This window comes from Microtus oregoni, unplaced genomic scaffold (genome assembly GCF_018167655.1).
Source record: "Microtus oregoni isolate MIOR12 unplaced genomic scaffold, Mior012 000036F_ref0000092, whole genome shotgun sequence".
Taxonomy (NCBI): domain Eukaryota; kingdom Metazoa; phylum Chordata; class Mammalia; order Rodentia; family Cricetidae; genus Microtus; species Microtus oregoni.
The window spans coordinates 9,023,064-9,049,664 of NW_024543095.1; the positions used below are offsets into that span (position 1 = coordinate 9,023,064).

The 26,601-nt window shown below is 45.2% G+C and overlaps 1 protein-coding gene across 3 annotated transcripts in view; it reads left to right on the top strand.

The window, feature by feature from the left end:
• The window catches only part of Crim1 (cysteine rich transmembrane BMP regulator 1), a 175,720-nt gene that overhangs the window by 132,753 nt on the left and 16,366 nt on the right, over positions 1-26,601 (top strand). For all 3 annotated transcript variants that reach the window (XM_041631123.1, XM_041631124.1, XM_041631125.1), the window contains 6 exons: positions 2,557-2,685; positions 10,534-10,690; positions 12,090-12,211; positions 13,301-13,510; positions 17,055-17,270; positions 21,666-21,887. In XM_041631123.1, the coding sequence (XP_041487057.1) occupies positions 2,557-2,685; positions 10,534-10,690; positions 12,090-12,211; positions 13,301-13,510; positions 17,055-17,270; positions 21,666-21,887 (1,056 nt within the window). The remainder of the gene's footprint in view (positions 1-2,556; positions 2,686-10,533; positions 10,691-12,089; positions 12,212-13,300; positions 13,511-17,054; positions 17,271-21,665; positions 21,888-26,601) is intronic.

Below are 26,601 nucleotides of genomic sequence, written 5' to 3' on the forward strand. Positions count from 1 at the left end.
TTTTAAGAGAATGCGGGGCAGAGGTATCCCTGCATCTAAATCAGGATGGCTTAAAACTTGCTTAAATTGTACTCCTTGGTGTTTACAGTTCCTTCCAGAAAGACTAGTCATTGAAGGAAAAGAGAACTTTAATGCCGGTGGGAAGTTTGTATAAAACTCTCAGGAAGATCCATTTAATAAGCCACGTTACAGTAGAAGTGGAGAAAGCATGATCCCTCATCCTGGCCTCTTTCACCAGGAGAATGCTGGTAGGAACATCTTGTGAACAGGTCAATGTTGTTTCCGATATCCGAAGACTTGAATCACTGTCCCATCTTAGGAAGCAAATAAAAAAATCAGAACCCCTGATTGTAGCAGCAGTCATGTGTATTTGGATCTCTCTTCCTTTGTAGCGGGAGAGGAGACTTGAGAAGACAGTGTGGACGAATGGATAGCGTGTTGAAAGGCAGGCTAGGAACCGCTGCGCCCTTCCATTCCCAGCCTGCTACTGGGTTGCTATGTAAACCTAGATAAGCCACTTACGCTCTCCATCTCACATACTCCATCTACAAAAATGTAGGTAGAGACATTCTGTACTTGGCCATTTCACAAAGATATCATGAGAAAAGCCTTGCTTTGAAGAAGTTCAGGCATCTTTGGGTTGAAGAGATGATGTGGAAGTACAGCGGTGTCTCTTGTTTCCTTTGGCAGTGCTGTTCCTACTGCCCATAGCGTTCCGTAAACGTCTCTTCCCAGTGTACCACAGAGCAGGTACTGTCAGTGCAGCTGTGTACTGCACTGATGTCAAGAGAGCTTCTAAAGCCCAGATGTGAATCGTAGGTCTACCGCCTGATCCTGCAGTGACCGTGAGCATATCAAGGTCCTCAGTTGTCTCGTGTGTTACAAGAGGATAACGGTAACAGCCACCCCAGCTGAGCTCGGTGACGCTTCACAGTACTTGCAAGCAGCACATGTAGAATACAGAAACAAATATATATCTTATGCCAGAGGATGCACTTCGTGTCCAGAGTAGCTCTTCCTTCTTAGAGTGGAAGAGGAGGGAAAGTGCCCCCCTCCCCACATGGTAGATTCCTCCAGAATGGAAGCTGATCCTTGCTGCCCATTGGTTGCGTCTCACTTTGACTCTCTCACAAGGCTCTGCTTCCAGGGCATAAGCCCTTAGCCACTGGTACCCATTCATATCATGTCATAAGTGATAGAGTCACAAAAGAAACTCGGATGTTCTTCTCCAAAACATAGCTGGCCTATTAATTTTTAAAAAATGCTAACATAAAGGACAGGTACTGCGGAATGGGGAGGAATTGACAGTTATGTCTTGATCATTCTAAAAATTACACACGGAGCTAGGGAGATGGCTTGCTGGTTGGTAGCATGCTTGCCATACAAACATAAGGACCTGAGTGTAAGTGCCAGTACCCATTAAAAGATGAAATAAATAAAAGAAAAAGGCCAGGGAAAGTGTGCATCTATAACTCCAACTCTGGGAAGACAGAGACGGAAGACAGATCCTGGGCAAGCAATGTCTGTAGCTCATTGACCATCAAGTTTAGTGGCATCAGTGAGCTCCAAGTTCAATGAGAGAACTCAAAAAATGAAGTAGTGAATGATCAAGGAAGATAATACAGCTAACGTTGATATCCAGCATCCACACATGTGCACGTCCACAAATGTATGCACCTACACACACACACACACACATACACACACACACACACACACACACACCCATGCTCAAAACAAAACTTTACAACTATGTAGATAGTGACGGAAGAACATAGGCAACGTTGAGCTCTGGCCTCCCCATGTAGGCGTGCACCCGTACACACATGTGCTATAGACTACAAACATGCACACATACACACATGTGCTATACACTGCAAACATGCACACATACACACATGTGCTATACACTGCAAACATGCACACATACGCACATGTGCTATACACTGCAAACATGCACACATACACACATGTGCTATAGACTACAAACATGCACACATACACACATGTGCTATAGACTACAAACATGCACCCGTACACACATGTGCTATAGACTACAAACATGCACACATATAGCATACCCTTACAATACATGAACTCAGGAAAAAAAATCAGGAAGAAATAGAATAATGGGTACATTTAAGTAGCTTATTTTAACTTCACTTTTCTGGTTTCTGCGGTGATGACCTGCCAGAAAATATTGTTTGCGGGGAGCAAAGAAGGGCACAGACTGCTGAACTATAGAACGGTGGAGCGACAGGGAAGTCACTCCACAGGCATCTCTATGGTAGAGTGCTCGCCTCACATCTGTAGCGTCCTGCTTTTCCCACCCACTAGGAAAAATAAAAGTGAAATATTCGCATTATCAAAGACTCTGAACAAAAATACCGTCTCGTGAGTTAATGACAGTACAGTATTGTAAAAAGTTTCGGATCTGAGGAGAAGTATTGATGGGATTTTTGTACTTACTGTAGTGTGGGATTTCGGAGATTGAATGCTATCTACGAGGTAATAACATGTTTCATTGATTCTTTTTTCTTCTTTTCATGTCATTAGAACCAACCTACATCACGATTGATCCACCTGCGTGTGGGGAGTTATCAAACTGCACTCTGAAGGAGAAGGACTGCACTTACGGCTTCAAACTGGATCACAATGGCTGTCGAACCTGTCAGTGCAAAAACAGTAAGTAGACAGATGGGTTTTCCCCCGGAGGCCTAATAGGATCTTGTCAAAGCATATTATATGATTGAATATCTTTTTCACTCCTGTTCAGACATCGCCTTGACAGCCTGAAAGAAAGGGGGTGGTGGTAAGCTTAGCATAAACAGTTTTGCAGTCACTTAGGGAATGCCCTGCACTGCCATATAGTTCCCGTCTGGATGTCACTGTGTTCGTTTTTATGTGGGGCTTGATAGCTCCTTGCAGCTGGTGCTGGAGAGGCGTTTGCAGCCCTGAGAGGCTCGGGAGTGCAGCCTCATAGCCTTAGCCTTAAGTGGGCAACCTAGAACACCCCTGCCATGGTCATCAGGTGACTAAGAACACTGTATTTTCCCCTTTCTGTACATGGCAGCCCTAATCCTTTAAAAAAAAAAATGATGCTTCACTCAGGAACTGGGAGATGGCTCAGTGAGAGAGTTCTGGCTGCGGAAACATGAGGGCCAGAGTTTGGTTCCCTGGCAGCCATGTAAAAGTTGGGTGTGGTGGCATGCACCTGTAACCCCAGTCCTGGGGAATTGGGGTTGTGACAGACAGACAGACAAAGAGGATCTGTGGAGCTTGCTGATCAGTCAGGCTAGACAAAATGAGTTGTAGGTTCCCTGAGAGACCATATCTCAAAAATAAGGTGAAAAATGATAGAGAAGACATCTCTGGCCCACACACACATGTACACAGAGACAGACAGACAGACAGAATAGACAGGCCGGCACACCGCATAGGGAGAGAGCTTAAGAACTTAAGAGCTTGTTCGTATTATTGACCCCAGAGCGGTGACCTCTGAAACTAGACAGAATATAATACATTTCTCCCACAGGGGAAAATACATCCCACAGGTATTAGAACTATTTTGAATTCTCTTAATTCCTCAACCAGAATACACATCCAAAGTCCCCTTCTCCATCACCTATGTGGCATGCTTTCTAGAGCTTGGTCTTTTCTACCTTCTGACAGACAGGCTGGCATTGTCTTTATCTAAAATGTGCCTGAGAAACAAACAGAACAAGACCCAGAATTTAGTCTGAATTGAGTGCTGTTTCCCGCGTGTGTTTGCATCCGCGATTTGTTTGCACTTTGTGGGTTGGTAGTGAGCTTATAAGCAGCGAGTGCCCCTACGTGTTTTTAGGTCAGCTGCTGTTAGGTGCTTATCTGTTCTATGTTAAGATGTTGCAGTTTTTGAATTCTGTCAACGTAGGGCCAAATATAAGAAATTATGCTAATAGTTTCAAGCCATTTTCCAAGTAGATGAAATTGTTTTTTTTTAAATCTTGATAGTGTGATCTTATGCCCTATGCCTCCCAGCTTATGGTAAATAAGTACAGCTTACATGTCCTCCTAAATTGCTGAATTAAGATAAATTAAACTGCAGAGAAACAAGGACAGAACCCAATAGTACCAAAGAACTTCCTGTGTCGTGACACTGAACATTGTCTCTAGTCCTCAAATGGCACATGTCAGCTCCAGCCCCACAAGGTCTTGGCCTACATTCTTGCAGTCCTGTCTGAATTCAAGGCTCATTGCACCCACAAGATTCCTTTACTGACAACTCTTATTTTGTTCTTCCCAGACTTACTTTCAGGTACTTTGGAATCCTCTGCCTTTTTTTGAGTGACATTTGGCCTACTTTCTGCAATCTTTCCCTATCATCTCTGATCTCTCCCAAACACAGACAGTGATTCTATAATAAGCAACTTCTCTGTGGGCTTCGGGGTATAATTATCCTAGGCTTAGAGGCTTGGACTGACTAATGGTGAGAACGTACACTTCCTGGGGTATCAGCTCTCTTGGTTTAAGGTGCCTCTCAACTGTAACAAGTCCTCGTTTGTGCCAGTATCTCTGAGGAATGATAGAATGCGTCTAGGAGTTGAATAGTGCCGTGTTCTCCAGCCCCACACTACTGCCATGCCCTCTGCATGCTGGGTTACTGCTTCCAGGGTTTAGAAGCCCAACGTACTGGCATTTGTTGCAGTCTTAGGTTTTCAGGTGAGCCTCGCCGCCTGGGGTGGTCCTGCCTTCCTGCACCTGCTTCTGTACCCTGTAAGAATCAGCCCCTGTTGTGTGCATGTCTGCCTCTGAGACGTTCCTTGGGAAAGCCAAGTCTGCTGGGGAATTGCCTTGGCAGCCTCATGTGTTTACATAAATCGCCAACCTTGTCTTCCTAACACCACGGTAATTGGTAGTTGTGTCATGGAGTGTTTACACTGTAGTCTCCCGGAGCCGCTCAAGCTACACGTTCTTTTTCAGTATGGGATCGGACCTAGTTTTTTTTTCCCCCCTGAACTTCTATGAAACCTAAAAATACAGAATCGCGTTCTCCAGCTGCCTCGTTCGCCCTTCACCTGGGCTTTGTTACAAAGTTTTGGCCACCCAGCCACAGCCATGGCAGGTTCCTGTCACTCCATTGAACCTGAAGAAGCAGCTTTCCACATTTGTCACCGAGGCAACCGAAAGGCTGTTGTGGCCTGTAGAAGGAGCTGCAGACTGCGTTCCTGCCGCCCAGCTCCTGGCCGCCAGCTAAATTATGCCCCGAAACAACAACACACAAGCTATATTCTTTTAAACACTGCTGGGCCCATTATATCTAGCCTCTTCTAGGCTAATTCTCACGTATTAATTTAGCCCATTTCTAATAATCTGTGTAGCACCACTAGATGCGCTTACCGGGAAAGATTCAGCATGTCTGACCTGGCGGCTTGCTTCATCGCGCCTGGCTCTGAGAGGAGTTGCATGATTTCTGAGCTCACTTCCTCTTCCTCCCAGCATTCTGTTCTGTTTACTCCGCCTATCTAAATTCTGCCCTATCAGATGGGGCCAAGGCAGTTTCTTTATTAGCCAATGACCTTCCTCCCTCAGTGGCCAGGCTTTCAAGCAGGAGGCTGAGGAAGCTGCGCCCATGTGCTCTGCCCTCTGTAGCCTGACGCTCTCAGTGGCATCACTATGGACACTGCTTACCATAAACTTCCTTTTTCGTTTACATTTAGAAAGAAATATATACAGGAGAATGTTGTATTTTATGCCTGTGATTTTTTTTACATAAAAATATTACATTCAGTACTTGCAAATTTTACGTACTTTTAGAAATATCCAGTCTTTCCTTCCCACTTTCCTTCACCACCTGCCATGGTTCAGATAATGCGTTAAATGTTTGGACCACCGTGGTGAATGGAGCACATGACATGAGGGGAAATCTCCAGTTACCAAAACACAAAACAAAATACCCAGTGCTGGAGTTTACAAGAGTAACTCTTTCTAAAACACTTCTTTGCTTCCTAAAGATTCAAGCTGTCGGTCACACAGAAGAAGGGGGTCCCTGCCTTCTGTCAGGGCATGCTCAGTTCTCCACCTTTGCTCTACATTAAGCAGCTAGATGAAGAAGCAGAGACCCTTCGGGATCAGGGATCCCTCTGGATTTTGCGCTGTCTGCTCCAGTCATGCTGAGCTGCCTGGCCCTGGCTTGGTCTTGGCAGTCCACTTACCGCACCCCCCATCCCCCCCACCCCGCCAAACCTAAGGCTTAAAACCAAAGTTACCAGCTTGTCTGATCGCACACAAATTGATGCATGAATTTTGCCTCTGCCCCTCTGCTCCTGTGAGCCATCCTGACTACATCGGAGGGATTGGGAGGAGTGCTTTACTCAGTGTCCTCGTCTATAGAGGACGGACACCAGGACCTAAGTACTGGGGTATTTTGAGGATTAAGGGAACGAATGCCAAGCGACTTTTGTTAGCTAGCAAATGGTAGCTGTTTGCTCCACACACCAGCTGTTCATACCATCCATTTCAGCCCAAGCTTGCTAACATGGTGGCTGCCCAGCCCCCTCCTCCTTGGTACTCACCTACCTGCCTGTAGATCTTCTGGTCCTTTCAGGACACACCCATCCACAACCAACCTGTCACTTGCACGTTTGTGCCTCACCTTCTTCCTCTTCTTGGTTATACTGAAATAGCTCCCTGAAGTCATGGAGAGCATTTGGTTCTTTTCCCCATTGTAGCAGCTTAGTATATACTCATCTGGACCAAAATTCTCCCTTACATGGTGGTGCATGCCTGTAATCCTAGCACTCTGAAAACAGGGACAGTGGAATCATTTACTTGAGGACAGACCAAGTTACAGGGCAAAACATTGTCTGAAAAAAATCAAGGGCCGGGATGTTTCTTAGTGGACAAGGCCCTTACCCATCACACAGCAGACATTGGTTCACGGCTCAGAACACAAAAATAAAGTACCTGGGAAATACAAAACAAAGGAGGTCTGCTTGTTTGAACATAGCAATGTTTTGATGTTTTAACCTGCAACAGTAGCATGCTTGCAAAACTGTTAAGCTGCACCAAGAGTTTAAATCACCCTGCCTCAGTTTCTCAGAGACACGTTTGCAATTAAGAGGAATTATGATAAGAAATGCCAGAGAGTGCAGTGGCTACAAAAATTAGAGCTAAGACCCTCTAAGCAGCTAATAACATAACATTTTGTTGACATAAGCATTAATAACATTAACTTTTTAACCAAAGTGTTTATTGCTGTCGGGAAGATGAAGATGCTTCAACTTTACTGCCCAAACTGCATATTGGTTGAAAGGCATCAATCTTTTAATATCGTACTGCCCATGGCTTTAAAGCCATGAGTTTGACTGGATATTGGTAACCTCTTTCCCAGTTTTAGCATTGTTTACTTTTAGAAACTGATAATACTTTTATCTGGAAACAGATTCAGACATATAAAACTGATAGGGGCAAAGAAGAGGAAGCCAGTGTGTCCATCATGAAGTGTCTGGGTGAAAAGCTCCACCTTTTATATCATTGTACTTCTCAAAAGACACCATGTCGCTGGGCACAATTGGGATCAACATTTGCATATTCAAATGTCTTGGTCCAAGAGTTTCAGGAACTTCCTAATTGGTAGGACACTCCTGTATCCACAAGTTTGAAGTGTCGCAGCGCAGCTCTGGGAGACGCATCCACTCTGTGTGTGCACATGCAGGTTTTGCTGGGGTCATTGACAGCGGATATCTCTTGGCCTCTTTTCCAGGATGAAAGGACTCTACTGTGTACTTGCGATTGACTAGCCACAGTGTACAGTCCCTGTGCCTTGCCATTCTTTATCACTTTCTCTTGCATGGTAATTGCTTCCATCAATTAGAAAGCCCTTTAGAGGCCAGGGCGGTGGTGGTGCACGCCTTTAATCCCAGAAGTCAGGAGGCAGAGGCAGGTGGATCTCTGGGAGTTAAAAGCCAGCCTGGTCTACAAGAGCTAGTTCCGGGACAGGAACCATAAGCTATGGAGAAACCCTGTCTCGAAAAACCAAAAAAAAAAAAGAAAGAAAGCCCTTTAGGTCACAGAAAACTCACAATGCCTAAAAATTGTAAGATCAGGAGGCCACCTATGTTCCATAATTGCCATAAGCCGTACGCTAAAACTTTATAAACAAACTTATAAGCCCCACCTCCTGATCTTTTTGTTTGATAGTACATTTCCTTTAAGGACAGTCTGTCATTGACAAGCATGGATCTAGGACTACCATCCGGTCTTTTTGTGTTCTCTGTTTCAGAACTGCAGCATGGTGGTGGTGGTTGTTGTTGTTGTTGTTGTTTTGAGACATTTAACAAATGATAGTGTTTTAAAAACTATTCTGTATTATCAGAGGAAGTGTGACCAAGTTGTTACTCCTCTGCCAATGCAGGAATACCTGGTGGAAAGAGGATGAAGAACATTGATAAATGGTTCATTCCGCAGTTAGCTATTGTCCCACCGCATGCTAAATACCATAGGCCCTGGCCTGAGGACAGAGAGAAACTGCCCTAGGATGCTCTGGGTTTCCTTTGTTGTGGAGGAAAACTGAGCTAGTCAAGGCTAGAGGCTGCAGATGAATGGACCCAGAGTGGATGAATGGCTCGAAATTGCATCTCCAGCCTACTTTCTCATGGATGTCCTGTGTTAAGTGCTGCAGATTTTCTTTCTCAAAGCCAGCCTACGTTCACATGTCGGTTGCCTTCCCATTGCTGTGACTGAAATGCCTGAAAGAATTGACTGTTTTAGCTCACAGATTCCAAGGTTTGGGTCTGTTGATGGTTGGATCTGTCCTTCAGGCTTATGACCAGTCAAGTCCATTATGGTGAGAAAAATTGGGACCTTATGGTGGGCAGCAAGTAAGAGAGGAACAGGGGAAGGAAACAGTTAACTGTAAGAACATGTCCCTGGTGCTCTATTATCTCTCCCCTAGTCCTCAGAGCTGGAAGGTTCCACCACCTGACTGACCACTGAGCTCTAGACACACGGGCCCTTGGGGTTCCTTTCGAACCATAGCACAGAGGTAAATAAAAGACAAATACTTCCATAACTGTTCAGGGTGATTTGAGAGCATTCTAGATCAAGGACTGTGGAACAGGTTCGTTTTTACGTACTAGAAACACAAAACCAAGTGTCTCTACACTCCAAAGCTTTGAGAAAATCACTCTCCGCAAGCTCTAGGCGTGCTTTTGATCCAGCTATTCCCTGACACGATCCACTGGGTGCCTTGATGGTAAATTCGTTATAATAGAAAAACCCGATCAGCTCAGCAGAGATTCCTGTGTCGGGACAGACTCGTGGTTCCGAGGGTCTCGTCCTGCTTCCACCATTCCTGTCATAATGGGAGATGGAAAGTAATGACCTGCCTCCAAGTCGTATGATTACAAATTTTAAATGAGCCAGTTAGACTTTCTCTTTGAAGGATGCAGATTAGCATTTGGTTGTCTCGCAGTGTGATGCAGACCCACAAGGTTACACTAAATACGTGTAATGAAAAGTTTCCGGCAGTGACGAAGTAGAAAATCATGCCATTGATCAACGTTCTCCTATATAAAAGACAGAAAGTTACATTTGGAAGGAATTTTAAGATTCACAGAAGAGTCTATCATGGAAATGCTTATTTAATGCGCAGATCCATTTTACCTATCAATTACAGCTAATGTTTAATTTCAGGCTATAAAACTCGACTGTGGGATGGGATAAACATGTGGCTTGGTTAGCGACTTGTGCGTTAATGCAGTGTTTGCCCTTCGGGGATGCCCAGATAAAACGGCAGTTCACTCACCAGCCTCACGACAATAGATCACGTTCCTCATCACACCAGTTGCTAGAGCAGCGTCAAGTATTGCCATTCCCACCACGCCAGCTTCCTTCCTTGCGGCCCATGTTCTTTCGGATCCTGCCTTTAATTTAGATGGGCCTCAAATTGCTCTTCCATCCCGAGGCGCATTTACCCCACCTTGACATTGTTATTTTCTCTGGTTTTCTGTTAAACTGTGCCACCTTCTCAAATAGCTTTGTCTTCAGGAGTTTCCTCTGAGAGCATTGCTTCTCCTGTTTCACGTTAATTTCTGAAATAGCTGTAGTAAGTGACTAGCAGAAGATGATTAAACATCACTCTGGATTCGGCTAACAAGCGACGCCTTAAATATTTCAAATAGTTGTTAGTAACACATTAATGTGAGTATTTCTTCCACCACGTAGACTTTTTTTTAGCCAGCTAAGAACATTTCCATACCTGAATGTTTGTCAGTATAATGGGGCGCACAGAGCTTCTGAATTCTGAATAGGCTTCAGAATTCCACTTCCGAGCCGGGCTCTGTTTTGTGTGTCACCACTGAAACACAGAACTCGGTTGTGAGAACCGTGAAACTGCGCCGTTGCTAGCTGTTAGCTGTGGCCAGTGCCACGGCAGAGCTGAAGCTTAACCCTGCGTAAGCCGGGAGAATTCAGGCCCGGGATCCAGGCCCCATGGGTTGCTCTCCGGTGTGTTGTCTTTGAAAGAACCATGCCTTCCGTGTGTCTCCACAGGGGAGGAACTGTGCTTAGGCCTGAAACGGGGCTGCACCTTGGACTGTCCTTTTGGTTTTTTCACCGATGCCCACAACTGTGAACTCTGTCAATGCCGTCCACGGCCCAGGAAATGCAAACCCACAGCGTGCGACAAGTTCTGTCCACTTGGATTTCTGTACGTATTGGTCTGTGTTTTCCCCAATTCAGAAACTAAGTGTAACTTGCTGAAGTGGTCATTCCTGTGTTCAGGGACTGGTGTGTGTGTGTGTGTGTGTGTGTGTGTGTGTGTGTGTGTGTAGATTATACATATATGTGCATGCCTCACATCAGATGGGTTTCATATTCATTCTCTTTTGCCCATTTTCTTCTAGTCTGCCTTTAAAAATTACTAGGTTGAATTTGGGCATAATTCTTATTTTAATTAGATAATTGAGTTTTAAAAATTATTCTAAAAGTTTCTATTTAAAAAACACAGGTTTGGTGGTGAAAGCTTATCATGTCAGCACTCAGGAGGTGAAGTCTGCATCTAGTTCAAAGGCAGCCTAGATTACATAAGACCCTGTCTCAGAAAAGATGCCCCAAGTGTTAGTCATCACTATTATTAATTGTAAGACACAAATGTGATACCAATAAAGATGTAATTATTAGGACTGAAAAGATAGCTCAGTGGTTAAGAGCACAAATTGCTTGTCTGATAATGTAAGTCCAGCTCCAGGGAGCTAATGCTCTTTCTGGCTTCTGTGAACTGTTACAACACCACACACACACTAAGTAAAAATAAATAATTTTAAAGATATAATCATTTTGTGACTTAACTGCTGATACAAATATAAAGTGCCCCTCCAGCCCAGTAAAGCAAGTAATTAATAATTAATAGCCACTAACACCTCAGGTTTTTATTCATTTTCAATATATACACATTTGCTTGTTTATTTATAAACGTGTGTGTGTGAGTGTGCAGCGTCTGTGCATATGCAGAATGGCTGACAGCTTGTACGGGTTAATTTTCTTCTTTCAGCCTGTGGGTTCTGAGAATGAAACTCCATTCACCAGGGTTGGCAGGTTCCTTTTTTGCCCACTGAAATGCCTTACCAGCCTAAGGCTTTTATTAGCATTTGTGAAGCCTCCCCAGGTCTCAGAGTCCTTACAGCCTTCTCTGTGTTGTGTAAGTTTTGGTAGTTAAAATTTTTACTAGCGTATGGAATTTCTCATGTGGGAAAGCCCACAGCCGTAACAAAATGTCCCCGATGTTAATCTCTCAACATTGACCAGTGACACGTCCCTCAGCCGCTCTGCGAGCTGGAGTTGCACGTCCATCCTTTCTATTGCGGTACCATCTTTCTAATGAAACCCTCACCCGTGCCTCTGGGACTGGCCACATTCCAGAAGCGGCACAAACGCTTGAGCAGTTCTAAATCTTCCTGAGAGCTAATTACACCTCACCTGGGAGTTCCGAGTGCAGGTGTCCCGTCATTCTGCGTAAATAGTGACGTCATTGACCCTTGGTCTGAGCGCGTGGGCATCGTTTGAGACTTCTGGATTTTCTGACCTCTGGCAAAATTTTAATTACCCAGGAAGAATAAGCATGGCTGTGACATCTGTCGCTGTAAGAAGTGTCCTGAGCTGCCATGCAGTAAGATCTGCCCCTTGGGCTTCCAGCAGGACAGTCATGGCTGTCTTCTCTGCAAGTGCAGAGGTAAGTGCGACCCCTTCCTCTTTGCAGCCTGAAGGACAGAAGGACAGACGTCCTGTAAGTGATAGGATTTAAGTGACCGGTGCCTGTTCTGAAACAAGTGCCACTGTGGGACCCTCCCACGGGACACCCTTTGTCTTTCATCGTAATAGCATTAAGAGGGCTCCAAACAGAATTTGAATGGAGCATGTGTGGTAAGCACAGTGTCCAGGCCAATCACTGCAGACGGCTTCTCTCCGGCTGGTCTCAGACACATTAGCCTGACGCTGTAGTGTATCTCTGTGCCTGTGGCAGAAACCATCCCTTTAGGAGTCGGATTGACATCCTTGGGAGTGGGTGTCTCTAAACTCCTGTTTACCTAGGTATTGCTCCGGTAAGAGGATGTTCATGAGAATTTAGGCTTGCCTTGAGAAGCCCACAGCAGGCCAGAGCATTATGTAGGCAAGGTGACACCAGTGCGTGTCTTCCTTCTGCAGTGACTTTCCTGAAGCCACTAAATGTGCAACCAGGGTGCTTCCTAAACCAACAGCTTAGTCCTGGCCCTTCCTCCCTTTCCAGATTGTTGTAGTTCTCAGAGATATGCCAGTCAAACAGCTAAAGATCCCCATAGCCTGCTTCTCCAAGTTGAACGCTTACTTGTATTTTGAAGGAGTCGTGGTAAACAAAACTGTGGAGGAGTTAGTGTAGTCAGTCACTTCAGCCAACTTATTAGTCAAAACTCCAGTTGTTGCAAGGGGCCCAGAATCCCCTCATTGGACCAAACTTCTAGAATGATGAGTCTCTCTCGAGAGAGAGAGAGAGAGAGAGAGAGAGAGAGAGATTACAAAAGCAATGCTTGTTTATTGTATAAAGTATTTGGAAGTCAGAACTACCCCTCCAGTCAGAAACATATTCACAAACTCCTTTCTTCTCTTGGTTTTCAAAAGTGGGTGCCTGTAGGTTTGAATTCTTTTCCCAGGCCTTTCCTGTATCACCGACTGTCCTCCCCAAGCCTCATTTTTGGTGGCTGGGTTCTAGTCCACATAAGGGCACTACAAGCTGTCTGTCCTATGCCATAGCTGATTCTTACCAGGCTACCTTCTGTCTGTCCAGAGGTCCCTCCTTCAGCCGGGCCACCTGTCCTGTCAGGCACATGTCTGTCCATGGATGGCCATCATCATAAAAATGAGGAAAGCTGGCATGATGGGTGCCGGGAATGCTACTGTCACAATGGAAGGGAAATGTGTGCCCTCATCACCTGCCCGGTGCCTACCTGTGGCAACCCCACCATTCGTCCTGGACAGTGCTGCCCGTCCTGCACAGGTAAAAGCTGGCTGCCATCTTGTTGTGTACCACAACACCTCCAGCCTTGTGGGGCCCTGTACCCTCCTGTGACTCTGGGGGAAGAGTGGGGTCTGTCCTCAGGACACCTTCTCAGCTATCTGTGGCTTCTGTTATTAATAGCCACAGAGTGAAGTGGATACTGTGAATAATTAGCCCCAAACCAAAGAAAATCCTAAAGCTCTGAAAATGGTTCTCCATATTTTGGAATGGTTTACTCAGTTATATTGCTCTTTGGACTAGCTTTTTTTTTCCCCTAGAGGTCTGTGGACTTAGATTTGTAAGTCTAACCCTCCAGTTCACTGCTAGCATATTGGGGCCGAAGACTTTAGCCCTAGTTAATTGGATGGGATTGGTGAGATTTTTACTTCATAAAAGTTTATAACTTGCCAAGTAATCGTGGAGGGAAGAATTACTGAAATCTGTGGCTGTTGTTCTGTCTTCAAGAGATGGATGTGTGGCATTCTTGCCAAATGGATACATTTGGAATGGTCAAAATTCAAAACAGTCTAGTCCTAATAATAATAATCAAGGTGAGTTGCTAGAAGAATAGAAGAGGGGAAATAATCTGTGCTGACCAGGCTGCACCTGCCTTACCTCCTCTCACACAAAGATCCTCTCAGCTATAAGATTCTGTCTTTATCAGCAATTACCAAATTGATGACACCCGTACCTTTGCACGGGGAACGTAAGTGCAAAAGAGTCTTGTTTCCCTGGTGCAGTTAGATGTGTTCTCTGCCAGCTCTTTCCTTGATCACGTATTTTGCAAGTAAACTGAGCAACCACCATGTCCACCAGATCAGAAGCTGCTCGACGAGATAGTATTGTGCCTGCGCCAACTCTCCGAGAGAGAGAAACATCATTTGTTCCCTCCAGACATTCTTTATTAGAGGCTTGTATGACTGGGAACCTGCACCCGGCTCTCTGTCAGCTACGGCTCAGCCAAGATGTCTGAGCTAGACAGGTAGAAATAGAGAGAGATGGATCAAAACAGAACGGCAGTGCAGAGTGGGACCAGAAGTATCTTTCTCTAGTTCAGAGATGTAGCCTGTTCTAAACCACATAGTTACTGGCATACTGTTGGGGCTGAGAAAAGCCCCATTGGTGAAACACTTGCAGCAGGAAGACCCAAGTTTGATCTTCAGTGCCTAAATTAATTAGGTAGGTAGGTAGGTAGGTAGGTAGGTAGGTGGGTAGGTGGGTGGGTGGATGGATGGATGGATGGATGGATGGAAACCAGGCAGTGGCTTTAATCAAACGAATCTCTGAGTTTTGAAGCCAGCCTGTTCTACAGAGGGAGTTCCAGGACGAGCTCCAAAGCTCGAAACCCTGTCTCGAAAACAAACAAAACCAAAAAAAAAAAAAAAAAAAAAAAACAGGGATGGTGGCCCAGACTGTAATTCCAATACTTGTTGGGGAGAGGGGCTGAAGGGTCCCTGAGACTTACAGGCCAGCTAATCTAACCAAGTCTGTGAACTCCAGGTTCAGTGGAAGACCATTCAAAATGATAGATGGATGGATGGGTGGGTGGGTGGGTGAATGGATGGATGGATGGATGGATAGATAGATAGATAGATAGATAGATAGATAGATAAATAGATGACAGACAGAAAAATGGGTAGAGAGCTGTTGAGACAGACACTAGACATAGACCTTTGACCTACACACACACACACACACACACACACACATACATGCACTCACTGGCTTTCTGAATGTACATACATATACAGAAGAAAAAAAAAACGTTCCTTTGCAGGCATGTGTAGAGTTATGTTTTTTCAGAATCTTTAGTGGTTTGCTGTATGTGGTCTCTTCTGACTGGAAGCCCTAAAGGTCTGCCGTCCTCGTGGGCTCCTTCCTACCTCAAAGAGCAGTCGCTTCTTCTCCCGTGCAGAGCCGGTGTTCCCTGGGAGGAAGAGTTTATGATCACCATAAACTCTTGCGTTAGTCCACACCCTCTACTCATCCTTTACCTTTTCCTCACCGTCCCTCAGCCACTGTGTTTTGCTTTAAAGCAGGAACATAATAGAGCAAGGAGATTAGGGAGGTAAAAACCCCTGCACACAGGTCTCCTCATGACGCCCCCTGCTTATCAGCTTTTCAGAGTTTGTCGGTTGTCTGTCCTCTGAACGTCCTTTCTGAATGCCATCAGAAAATCTTTGCCAATATTGGTTTTCATTGTGACATTTTTATCTCTCTCTCTAAGCCACTGGAAATGCTCTCCGAGTGTCTTGTTCCCACCTCCGCTTTCATTTCCACCGCTTATATCCAGGGATTCTACTTTAGCCATCGGTTTTCTGGCTTGCGTCTGCTTAGGCAAAGTCCCAGGCTTTCCTGGTTCCCATGAAATAAAGCTGTCCTGAAAGTCAGCCCACGCCATTGTACTCCATCAGTGTTATTGCCTCACACACTGCTTTGTAAGGGACGGCCCTGTGCTTGAACTCTGACCATTTCTACATAGACAGGGTGGTTCCCCCTCAACCCTCTGCGTCCGCTGAGCTCCAGGCCTAAGCCGGCGGTGATGTCTCTAGATCGTTTCTCAGCAGGGTACACCTCTTTCAACACCTCTTGATGTCCTTGTTGTGCTTGGACTCCAGGAATATGGTTAGTGCCGTCTTACTTCCCAGCACCACATCAGGGGAACTCCCAGTACCTCTGTAGCCTTTGTAACATTAAAGTCTCCCCTTCGTTATCAGCTCGCAAAGGGACCAAATCCACATCCACTCTGGGGAAAGAAATCACAGTCATCAGCCTCCAGGCATGTCTCTGGTTGATGATGGCACTGTCCACCAAATGTTTAGTCTCAGGTGAAGGGTTTCAGACTGTTGATTCTGTAGAAACATTCCTGCTTGGGGTCCTGGCAGCTGGCTGAAGTGAGGTGTGGCTCCTTGACAGTGGGCCATATTTCCAAGCATAAAAGTGTTGAGAATCCCAAGATAATAAAGTAGACAGGACATCCATCATTTGGAAGTTTTGTTTAATCTAGAGGCATATCCGTTTTCCAAATAACCATTGACTTCGGTCCCAGCCCCTTGATTGTGCTTAATGCTCCAAACTGGTAGCTTTCAAAATATGTAAAATAGAATAATAGTGCCTTGCTCACAGGCCATTGAAAGGAAGAAAAGAAATACAGAAGTGAGAAGTGCCCAGCCTGGAGATAATTGAACCATAACAAGCATTCAGTAAATGAACGATCTCAATTCTAGACAACTCCTGCATACCCTGGGATGCTCCAGCGAGTGAACCTCCCTGTAATTTCATTCTTATTGAATTCTCTCAGGACTATCGACAGACTCAGCCACTCGAACCTCCCTTTCTGAGATTAGCTCTTTGTCTTCCATTTCTAGGCATGGAATTTGTTCTTTCCTTTTCTATTCCTGGGATAAGAATAGGGGTGAGTTCTCTCGCTCCTTAAGCCCTTCGGCTTCTCTCTCCATTAAAGCAAGCACCACCCATTTCGTCGGCGGTTACAGAAGCTGCAGGTGAATAATTTCTCGTGTTTTGGTTCTGTGTCATTCCTCAGATGACTTTGTGGTGCAGAAGCCAGAGCTCAGCACTCCCTCCATTTGCCACGCACCCGGAGGAGAGTATTTCGTGGAAGGGGAGACGTGGAACATCGACTCCTGCACACAGTGCACCTGCCATAGTGGCCGGGTGCTGTGTGAGACCGAGGTGTGCCCACCACTGCTCTGCCAGAGCCCCTCACGCACCCAGGACTCCTGCTGCCCCCAGTGTACAGGTAACCAGCATGGTGGCATGGCACAGGCTTGGTGGGAAGGATGCAGCTTTGTTTGATGGTTCTGTAGACATCAGGATGAGCTCTATGCCAAAGCCAGAAACCTGTGCAGGATCCTCTTGGCTGCCTGCTTCCCCAATCCATTCCCCTCTGTCACCCACCTACTACAATCAGTATGCATGGCACCAGAGTTGACTTTGAAAGAGAAAGACTGACTTTTCCCTTTCTCCATCAGCCTTACAGTTCACATTGACGATGTACATCGAGTACAGGCAGCCCCTCTGTGCTAAGTTATGTCAGATGACTTTGCTGATGTGAAAAGTCACATTGTTTCTAACAAATGCGAAAACTAGTTATTGGAGAATAATATAAATACAACTCCTTGAAATTATAGAGGTTGTAAAAATTCTTTGAAAATATGCCCATGCCCTTCCAAAACTGTGATTAATGGGCTAAAACCAAGAGTGTTGAGTGGGTGTCCCTGTGTGTGCATGGGGGCTATTCCTGTGTTCTTCCTGTGATTGCTCAGGCCTTAGCAGGTAAATTTCAGGTCATAAAAGAAATATGTTATATTGTAAACTTGCTGAGATATTAAATGTGTGCTACACCACTGGTTTTATACCTAAAATAGTAACTCTGCCAACACTAGGATAAATGACTTTTAGAAAACAATTTTAATTCAACACGTAAAATTGCCAAAGCAGCTGGTTTTATTTGGTTGTGTTTAATCTTCCCAGTTTCTCAACTAAAACCATAACTACTTTCCTTCTCTGTATACAGTCAGTGAGTTTTTGCTCGGTGGAACATAAACTTTCATGTTTTATTACTTCCCTTTTTACATTGATGATCTAGTTAGCTGTCTGGGATCTTGTGCTGTCTGTCTGCCCATCATACTCAGTAACTAAATTTCAGCCAAAGTTGATCTTGGGACAGATCTATTTGTGTAAGTAGCAACTATGTTCAGCAGAGAGGCCTAGTGCAAAATCTTGTCTACCGTAAGTAGTCCATTTGTATTCTATCTTTAGACTCTGTGTGGCCTGTTCCAGCCGTGTTTTTGTCATGATCGACATGTTATATGGAGGCAAGCCCTGCTGGTGTTTGTCTGTTAAGGAAGACCTATGACTTTTCCCATCCTCCTGATGGGAAATAGTGTCAGTGAGCGTCTATCCATTTTTGCAGGCATTTCCGGAATGCCTGAACTCAGCCCTGGGGATCCTGAGAATAATGAAAACAAAATAACTTCTATCCTGGGGAGCATTGGTCAAAGAAAAAAAAAAGAGTAAAACATGCCAGTGTGGTTCTACGTTAAGAAAGTGATGGTGCACAGAGAGGAACGGTGAGAGGGGGTACTTGAGCTCCAGAAGATGTGAGGAAAGGAAGAAGTGCCCTGTGCTCTCGGGGCTAGTGGCTGAGTGACTAGGAGAGGTTCAGGAGGAGATACTTCTCTGTGACCGCCAGCCCAGGTTCTTGGATGGGACATCTGGCTGCACTCAGAGCTGGGGCCAGGAAGAGGTGATGGACAAGGCCCAGGTCAGGCTTAGGCCCAGCTTCACAATAAGAGTCTGCATTGCTGAGGCTCCTCGGGTTCCTGGCGAGGCAGCTGTGGCTTTCTGCTTTTCGCTCTCTGGGGCTGAGTGACACTCCATCTTATGCCTAGCTTTTTCTTCTCATTTATAAACTTGGGCCAAGGTGACTAATATTTTTTCCATATATTGATAACTCAGTGGTAACTCTTGTCTTAAACTTTGGAGGTGTGTGTGTGTGTGTATTCCAAAAGTTACTTTTGGATATCTGAATGAGGCCCAAGCTAGACTAAACAGTATTTAAATGAACTGTGGATCCCATCATGAATCTTTTCAGACTATTTGTAACCAGACTGTAGCAATGAGGATATTTTTTTAAGTCAGACTCATACTGCCTCGGCTTCTCAAATGCTGGAATTATACATAACGAGCCACCATGTCTGCTTCACTGCCATTATCTTAAAACTTAAAATGTCAGTGTCTTTTACATCACAGTAAATTTGAAGAGTAGCATTGGTACGTGCTACACATCTTGAAAAAGACCAACCTTAAGTGACCACATGCTAAAATGGTCTAAGAATGATGTAGACTCGTCCATAAGACACGTGTCTGTATGATGGCGACTTCTGTGAGACATCTCCCCCATTCTGCCTTCCCTGTGGCCATCTCCACAGAAGTGGGCCCTGAACAAAGAATAGATACTAGGGTGATCCTAGTCCGGACGCCATGACTCTCAACTGTCATCCCAGCACTGGAGAGACACTACTTTGAGACCAGCCGAGGCCATGTGGTTCCAAGCCAGCCTTTCTCGATAAAACAAATGAATAGGGTAAGAGAGACAGGGGGAAACAAGAGAAATAAAAAGATGAGTGTTCACCCAGGAAAAACACTGTTAAGTAAACCAAGAAATAAATGTTTGGAAACAGCATTAGACAGTCTCTGGGGCTAGGGAACAGGAAAAGAAAGGAAGAATCCAGGTATCATTCCAGGGGGCACTGGTGGACGGGGTTTGGTCAGGAGCCTCCTGTGTAGTAGAAATACAGTCTCCTCTGCACCTGCTCTGACTCTCCCGCCCATCACAGCAGCTCTTCTCGCTGTCCTCTGGAGTTTTCTGGGCGTCCATAAGAAGCCTCTCTGATGTTAAGGCATTCATTTCCGGTGTTGTCATTGCTGTCCCATCTTCATCATCTCAAGTTTTAGCCACAGAGTTGAACACTGTTTGCAGGAGCTAAACGAATCCAAGTCTGCAGGATTCTGGGGAACTTTGGGACCTAGACCGGCAGACCAAGCTGAGTTGTACTTACTTCCAGCCAAAGTTAGCTGTGGCCTCCCTCTTAAAAAAGAAATTCTCTCTAGGAATAGATGTCCATAGGATCCCATCCTTCCATCTTTTATTTTACTGAACATGGATGGGACATAAGGAACTGTCCATGAACCAAAGTCCCATAGTGAACCGGAACCAGTTGAACCAGTGTCTGGTCTTTGTGACTTTGTCTTCAGGACTGGTGTGGAGAAAGGTAGTTGTGGTTGAGGAGAGATTTTGGACTCTTGCCATTGAAAGAGCTTCCCTCAGAGATAGCTCCAGGTGCAGCAGCTACCTTGGTCTTCAAGGAGGAGCAAATGTGCTTACTGAAGGGTGTGCCTGACTCACGACACAGGTGGAAGAAGGGCCCTCCCTCCACTTAGAACTTCTGTAGCATGTGGTCGCTACACGTCTGCCTCATACTTTGTCTCATGGCTGAGGACAGCAGCATTCATGATCCCGATTCAGGAGCACACAAGATAACACCCCACTGTGTGGCCACTGGGGAAAGGTGACTGGATTCTGGTTTTGCTTGGTCCGCTGCCATGCCTCTTCTTAGACTCCTGGGATATTGTGACATTTCAAAAGCAAGAACCCCACTAACTTTCATATCCCAGATTTCTTCTTGGGCGTAATTGCCATTCATTTCTGTGGCTACCAACCCCCAAAGAGCTAGCTGTATTTCCTGGCGACACTCTTTTTTTTTTCCATTTCAAGTTGTCATCTGATGTGGAGACCTTCCATACTACAACCACGGATGGTTTGTACATGGTTTTCCCTGGATGGCAACCTAGTGCTTGATCTGGGTTGCTAAGCCTTGCATCACTAATGGGAACGCCTCAACTTAGGAATGTTACAGACAGGCGTCTAGATAGTGCAGAGCAGTGAAGACACATTTGAGTGTTGAATGGTTAGCACTGCGCTGACTGCAGCTAAGAGAGAACCTAGCTCTAAAGTTTAAACTAGTAGAGGTTTCTGTGTCCTTACACGAAGCTTGAGGCAGGTATGGACCACTGTTGATTCTGTGGCTCAGTGACTTAGGATAAGTTTGTGAGTGACTTCAGTCAGCACAGTTTTCAGGGTAGGAAGAGCGTGGAAGGATGCGGGCGGCAGTGCCTCCACCCTCGGAAGAAAAGCGGAAGCAGCCCTGGAGATCCCTTTATTAACCCTGTGCTGCAGCTAGACCAGGGGCCTCTCCTCCTCCTCTCTGGGTTGCAAGAGAGTCTGGGAAAGCAGGAACAGGGTTTCCTGACTCACCCATTGTGATCCAAGTTCGATGATCTCCAAAGAAAATGAAGACCTTGCTGAAGGTAAGAAGGAGGGCGAGTAGAACCTGTGCAAGCACCTGGCAGAGTCTCGATGACAAGTCTTTTCCTATTGTTACTGTGTTCTAAAACTCAAGACCTTGCTAAAATCAGGCTTCCTAATTTTATAACCAACCGTGTCTTTTTTAATGAGGCACCCAGAGCCTCAGAGGCAGGGCGTCTTTGTAAGTGTGACACTTAACTATGCTGTGTGCGTCGTTGGGACCTGCCATGCTGGCTTTGCTGACCTGTATGCTCATTTTTCCAGATGAACCACTTCAGCCTTCCACATCCCATAATGAGAGCGTGCCTAGTTACTGCAAAAATGATGAAGGGGATATATTCCTGGCAGCTGAGTCCTGGAAGCCTGACGTTTGCACCAGCTGTGTGTGCATGGATAGCGTCATTAGCTGTTACTCTGAGTCCTGCCCTTCCGTGTCCTGTGAAAGACCTGTTCTGAGGAAAGGCCAGTGTTGTCCCTACTGCCTAGGTAAGATCAAGGGGGGAAAAAAACAAACAGCCTTCATCTCTCCAAGTGACCACTGAATTGACACTGACAGCCATTTGCGTAGATCAGTTAGTGTTTTTTTAAATTGGTTTTCCTGGTTGGTATACCATACCAACGCAGTGTGTGGACATTAATCAGGGAGATGAGGGAGATGTGCTCCCAAGATGGAGGGCATGGAGAATAAATTGCTGCTGTCTCAGAACGCAATGGTGTTACAGCACCGTTGTGTTCCACTGGGACCCTTAGCCAGCTCTGCGTTTTTAATATCATAGCTCTCGCTACCTGACTGATTTTGATAGCCATTCCAATACTACTCCCCATATTAGAGAATGTTCATTACATAAAACTTGCCTCTCCCTTGAGACCAACTCAATATGAAATATTCATTAAATCTTTATTTGTTTGGCTTCTCCTGTCTGACGGGGCAGTGGGGTGATCCTATTTAAGCCACGTGGCTGTCCACGTTGGTGGCCTGAGCACAGAGTGAGGCCTAAATAAATGATAGTTCTCGTTCCTCTTTCTGGCCCATGGTGCCACATCCTATAAGCAGAGGACATACGAATATTAACCCCTAATGTCCATACCAAACCGGTCCTGTGGCTATGAGCCAGATGCCGCTCTGGGGACCAGAAGGAAGGCTGAGACAGATGGCATCTCTAATCAAGGACAGCCCTGGCTCCCAAGGCCCTCGCTGTCTTTATTGGTTTTGCATCCTAAAGTCAAATGAGAGACAAGACACATCTCAGTCCCATAGTGAACCCTTAATCAGAGTGGCAAATGAAAACACATGCCTTTGTTAATTAATTATAGCTAATTGTGCACTTACTGCCAGTGCGGTCTGCATGCTTCCTAGGCATAAGTCATTGCAGGTGTTTTGAGTAATACCTGGGGAAGAAGAAAGAGTTTCAGGCCTCAGAACGTTGTTCTTGAGAGTTTCACAGAGCTGGATATGCTCAGTAGTTATACTGAGTGTATTCAGTGTGTGTGTGTGTGTGTGTGTGTGTGTGTGTGTGTGTGTGTATTTGCAAAGAATATAAAACAATATGTCTTGAAAACTGGGTCTCTCCTTTGAGTGACCATCTATATAATTTATCCTTTAAAGTAACTGTTGGGTGAGGGCTGTGGACAGTTGTGATGTAGTAGCAACTACGGATCAGGAGTCTACAGAAACTGGGACAGACGGTAATTTCCCAGTGGGAAGAGATACCTGTAAGCATTGTTCCTAAATGGAACTAAAAATTGATCAAGACATGCATCCACATTAGCTACTTACCTTTCAAAGAGCTGCCTACAATTTGTACAAGAAATGGCACGCTGCCCTTGGTGCTAATCTAAATCGGAGATGTAACCAGGATACTGCCCATCCCTCACAGGGATTCCCTGTGAACAAGACAGTTGTGTCCCGTTCACTTAGCAGACCTCCAGTGACAAAAGGAAGAATTAATGAACCACCCGGGAATACATGGTTAATCCTTGGGAAATCGAGCCCAGGTGGCCTAAGAATTCCATGTCCGCTTCAGAAGGGAAAACAAATCCCCTAACAGATTTCTCTTGTGTTGAAATTCTCAGAGGGTTTTGTTCAGCTGATCCTCCCTGTGGTGTTTTGTTGCTTCATCCCTTAAGCCGGTTACTTTAGTTGTGAATTAGTTTTCATGTGATGATGGTAAATCACTTCTCTTTCTCACAAAAGCAATTCCCCAAAATCGTGGAAAGAAACCTTAGTATTTTCTGTCTCCTGCGTTTCCCGTTCATTATCTCAGTTCCTGAATCATTTAGACTACACAGTCTTCTTTAACGTGGGCAAGAAAGACCTATTCGGCCAGACTTTCTGATTTGGGTTTTAAGTTAGAGTATAAGCACTTGCATTAAATTATGGTTCATATAAGTGCATATTGTGTTCCAGCACCCTCTACAACAAACACCCTGACCCCTTCTACCCACTGATGTGTCTGTATGTTCACATGTGTTCGATAAGCCTGGGAGCCATCCTAAGGGAACATGAAAAATTCACTATCCGGCACCTGTAGTTTGTGTGTGCTCACGAATCTTACCGCTCCATCCCTGTTGTACACCTAATACCCTAATTTAGCCTCCCCTGTCCGCGTCGTGCTTGCTTTCTAAATACTCTGCTTACATCGCGCCTGCTCTCGTGTGGCACTGCTAGTCAAGCATTGAAAGTTGAGTTCATGACGTAACTTAGGGATTTCCTGTCTGACTTGCCTCTTTTATGTTTGGGTATTTTCTCTTACTGTCCCACCTTCCCATTAGCCCAGCCCTTCTACAGAGGTACCAAGCCTGGGCAAACCAGCCTTCCCAAAAATCCTTCATAACCGTGGCTGACCTGCAGATCCTTAGTCATCTCGAGAAGGGAAAACAATGGGTCCGGGCCAGGGTTTCGTGCTACTGAGCACCCAACTGCTTTCCCATAGAACAGTGAGAACCAGGGCTTGCGCTGGGCATTATTGGGGCATTGTCACTTTCACTCCAGATTGTCAGCCCTCACTAGGGACCACCCAAATCACCAGGGGCGCTGGCCTTGCTGTGGCCTCAGGTCCCCTCCTGGTTAGCCATTGCTCTAACAGCCTCACAGCTCCTGAGAAACCCACTTTTTTCTTATCCCCAAACCAGGAAGTTTGCTCATGTTTGCCTTTGAATTTCATTTTCTCAACAAAGGTAATGAAAAGTGGGCGATCCTCCTAAAAGTAGGCTTCTAATTACAAGTGTTTGTGTTCCTTTCAGCTAAATTATCTGCTCACTAATACGCGGTGATAATGGTTCTCTTTTGATGTGTGAAGGCCTCCTATTACGTGTGCTAATTTAGTAGGATGTGTAATACAGGCATAATTAATAGGATTGGTGATTAATTTTGAAAAGTGAGCAGCTTTGTCTAATTGCTTATAATACCTATCATTAGGGAATTCATCCTTCTACTCGGATGAAACTAAGTAGTAATTACCCAATCATTTTAATGGAGCATCTTAATTGATTTTCTAATTTTTTGTATTCTGCCTTCCTATACAAATACACACAATGCTTGGCTGTATTGTCATAGGCTTTCTGACTATAAAGATGGCTCAGAAGATAGCAATGGGTGTGGGTCAGGTAACATGCTGGTAATCCTGATGTGTGATAGCAGGCATGGTATCTGGGTGGTTGGAACTGCTAGATCCCTCTGTTACCATGCTCTTCACTTCGAGAGTCCAGGCTGTTGTTGAGGGTCCTCACTTTGCTACTGGCCATGCGCTATGTGCCTCTCTCATTCCTTCCCAGAGGGGAAGAAAGTCTTTGAGGGCCCATGAGATCTTGGCTGTCTTTTCCCAAGAGAGAGAAAGCAAACGAAGGACCCATGACCACCACCCCACCTTCCCTCACCATATTTGTGAAGATGTCTATCCTGCCCACAGCTCTGGCAAGGGGGCCACGAGTAGTCCGTTGGATCCTTTGTATGCCTTTGATTCGTTTTTTCCGGGTTGGCCAGTCCATGGAAATAGCAGTCCTTTGATTATAAAGATTATTCTTTATAATCAGTTATAACAGATGGGGTCGTACATTAGTTCCCTGTCAGCTTTGGAAAGTGAGATACTCAGATGTACTACCAGCAGGCTGGTCCAGGAGAGCAGGAGCACTCTGCTGGCTGAGCCAGAAGTCTTGCGTAGACTATTACCTGAAAATTACAGTCTGGTAAGGATGAGTTTATTTGTTAGTTGCACGTTACTTTACTTGATATTTTAGGTCACATACTGAGAATTACAGCTAGAAATCCCCGAGTCGATGAATCTTTCGATTTAAGAAGATTCTGAGAAACATTGGTTATTTTTGGATGAGAGCTGTTTGCTTACATATATATAAAACATCAGCACATGTGGTTTAGAACTTGCTTATGAGCACAGTTAAGATGTTCTGCTTATGACTTAGAGTCACTTCAGAATGCCTTTAATACGGCTCTTTGAAGATCTCTCAAATGAATTTTTGGTAGATGATTTATTATGGTTTTCTTCCACCACGTCATTCTTTTTATTATACCTCTGTCTGATTAGCGCATAGCCGAACTTCATATTTGCTGTGTGTTAGTCTGTCCTAATATTTGAAGTGGCGCTATCACGAGGCTCTCCTGGCTCAAGTCAAAGCCCCCTTTTCCCCCTCAGTGCACTGGAGTGCTATAATTGTATAGTCATCTTCAGGGAATGCATAGGAGCATGGCTCCCTAATAGAGAGGGGTCTGTGTCCTGAACCACACCTGTCGGCTGTACAGCATCCCTCATGCTTGGACGTCAGTGTGCTTCAGGCTGAGTGATCAAAACATTATCTTCTTAGATCTCTGTATGCATGTACATCAGTCAGCATCAAGTATAATAACCGTTAGCATCAGCATCATTGAAATGCAGAATCCATGGAGTTCATGTCGCGTGGTTTTAAGTCATAATATCAGGACACTAGAATCTAACACTCCGGTATATTTCTTTAAAATTAAAAAGTTGCGCACACTGTAAAGGACTTGCCGTAGAGCCAGGCTTGTGATCCTGCCTCTGAAACATACCGGCTTTGTATCTTGGTCATACGATACAGTCTAATCTCCTATAGAGGCAATCTGTGCATCTCAAAGGTCCTGTGTACATGAAGTGAAGCTATATTTGTATGTGGGGAGGTAAACACTACCAGAGTGGCCTGCCTCAGTGAACCGCTGCTGCTTCAGGGC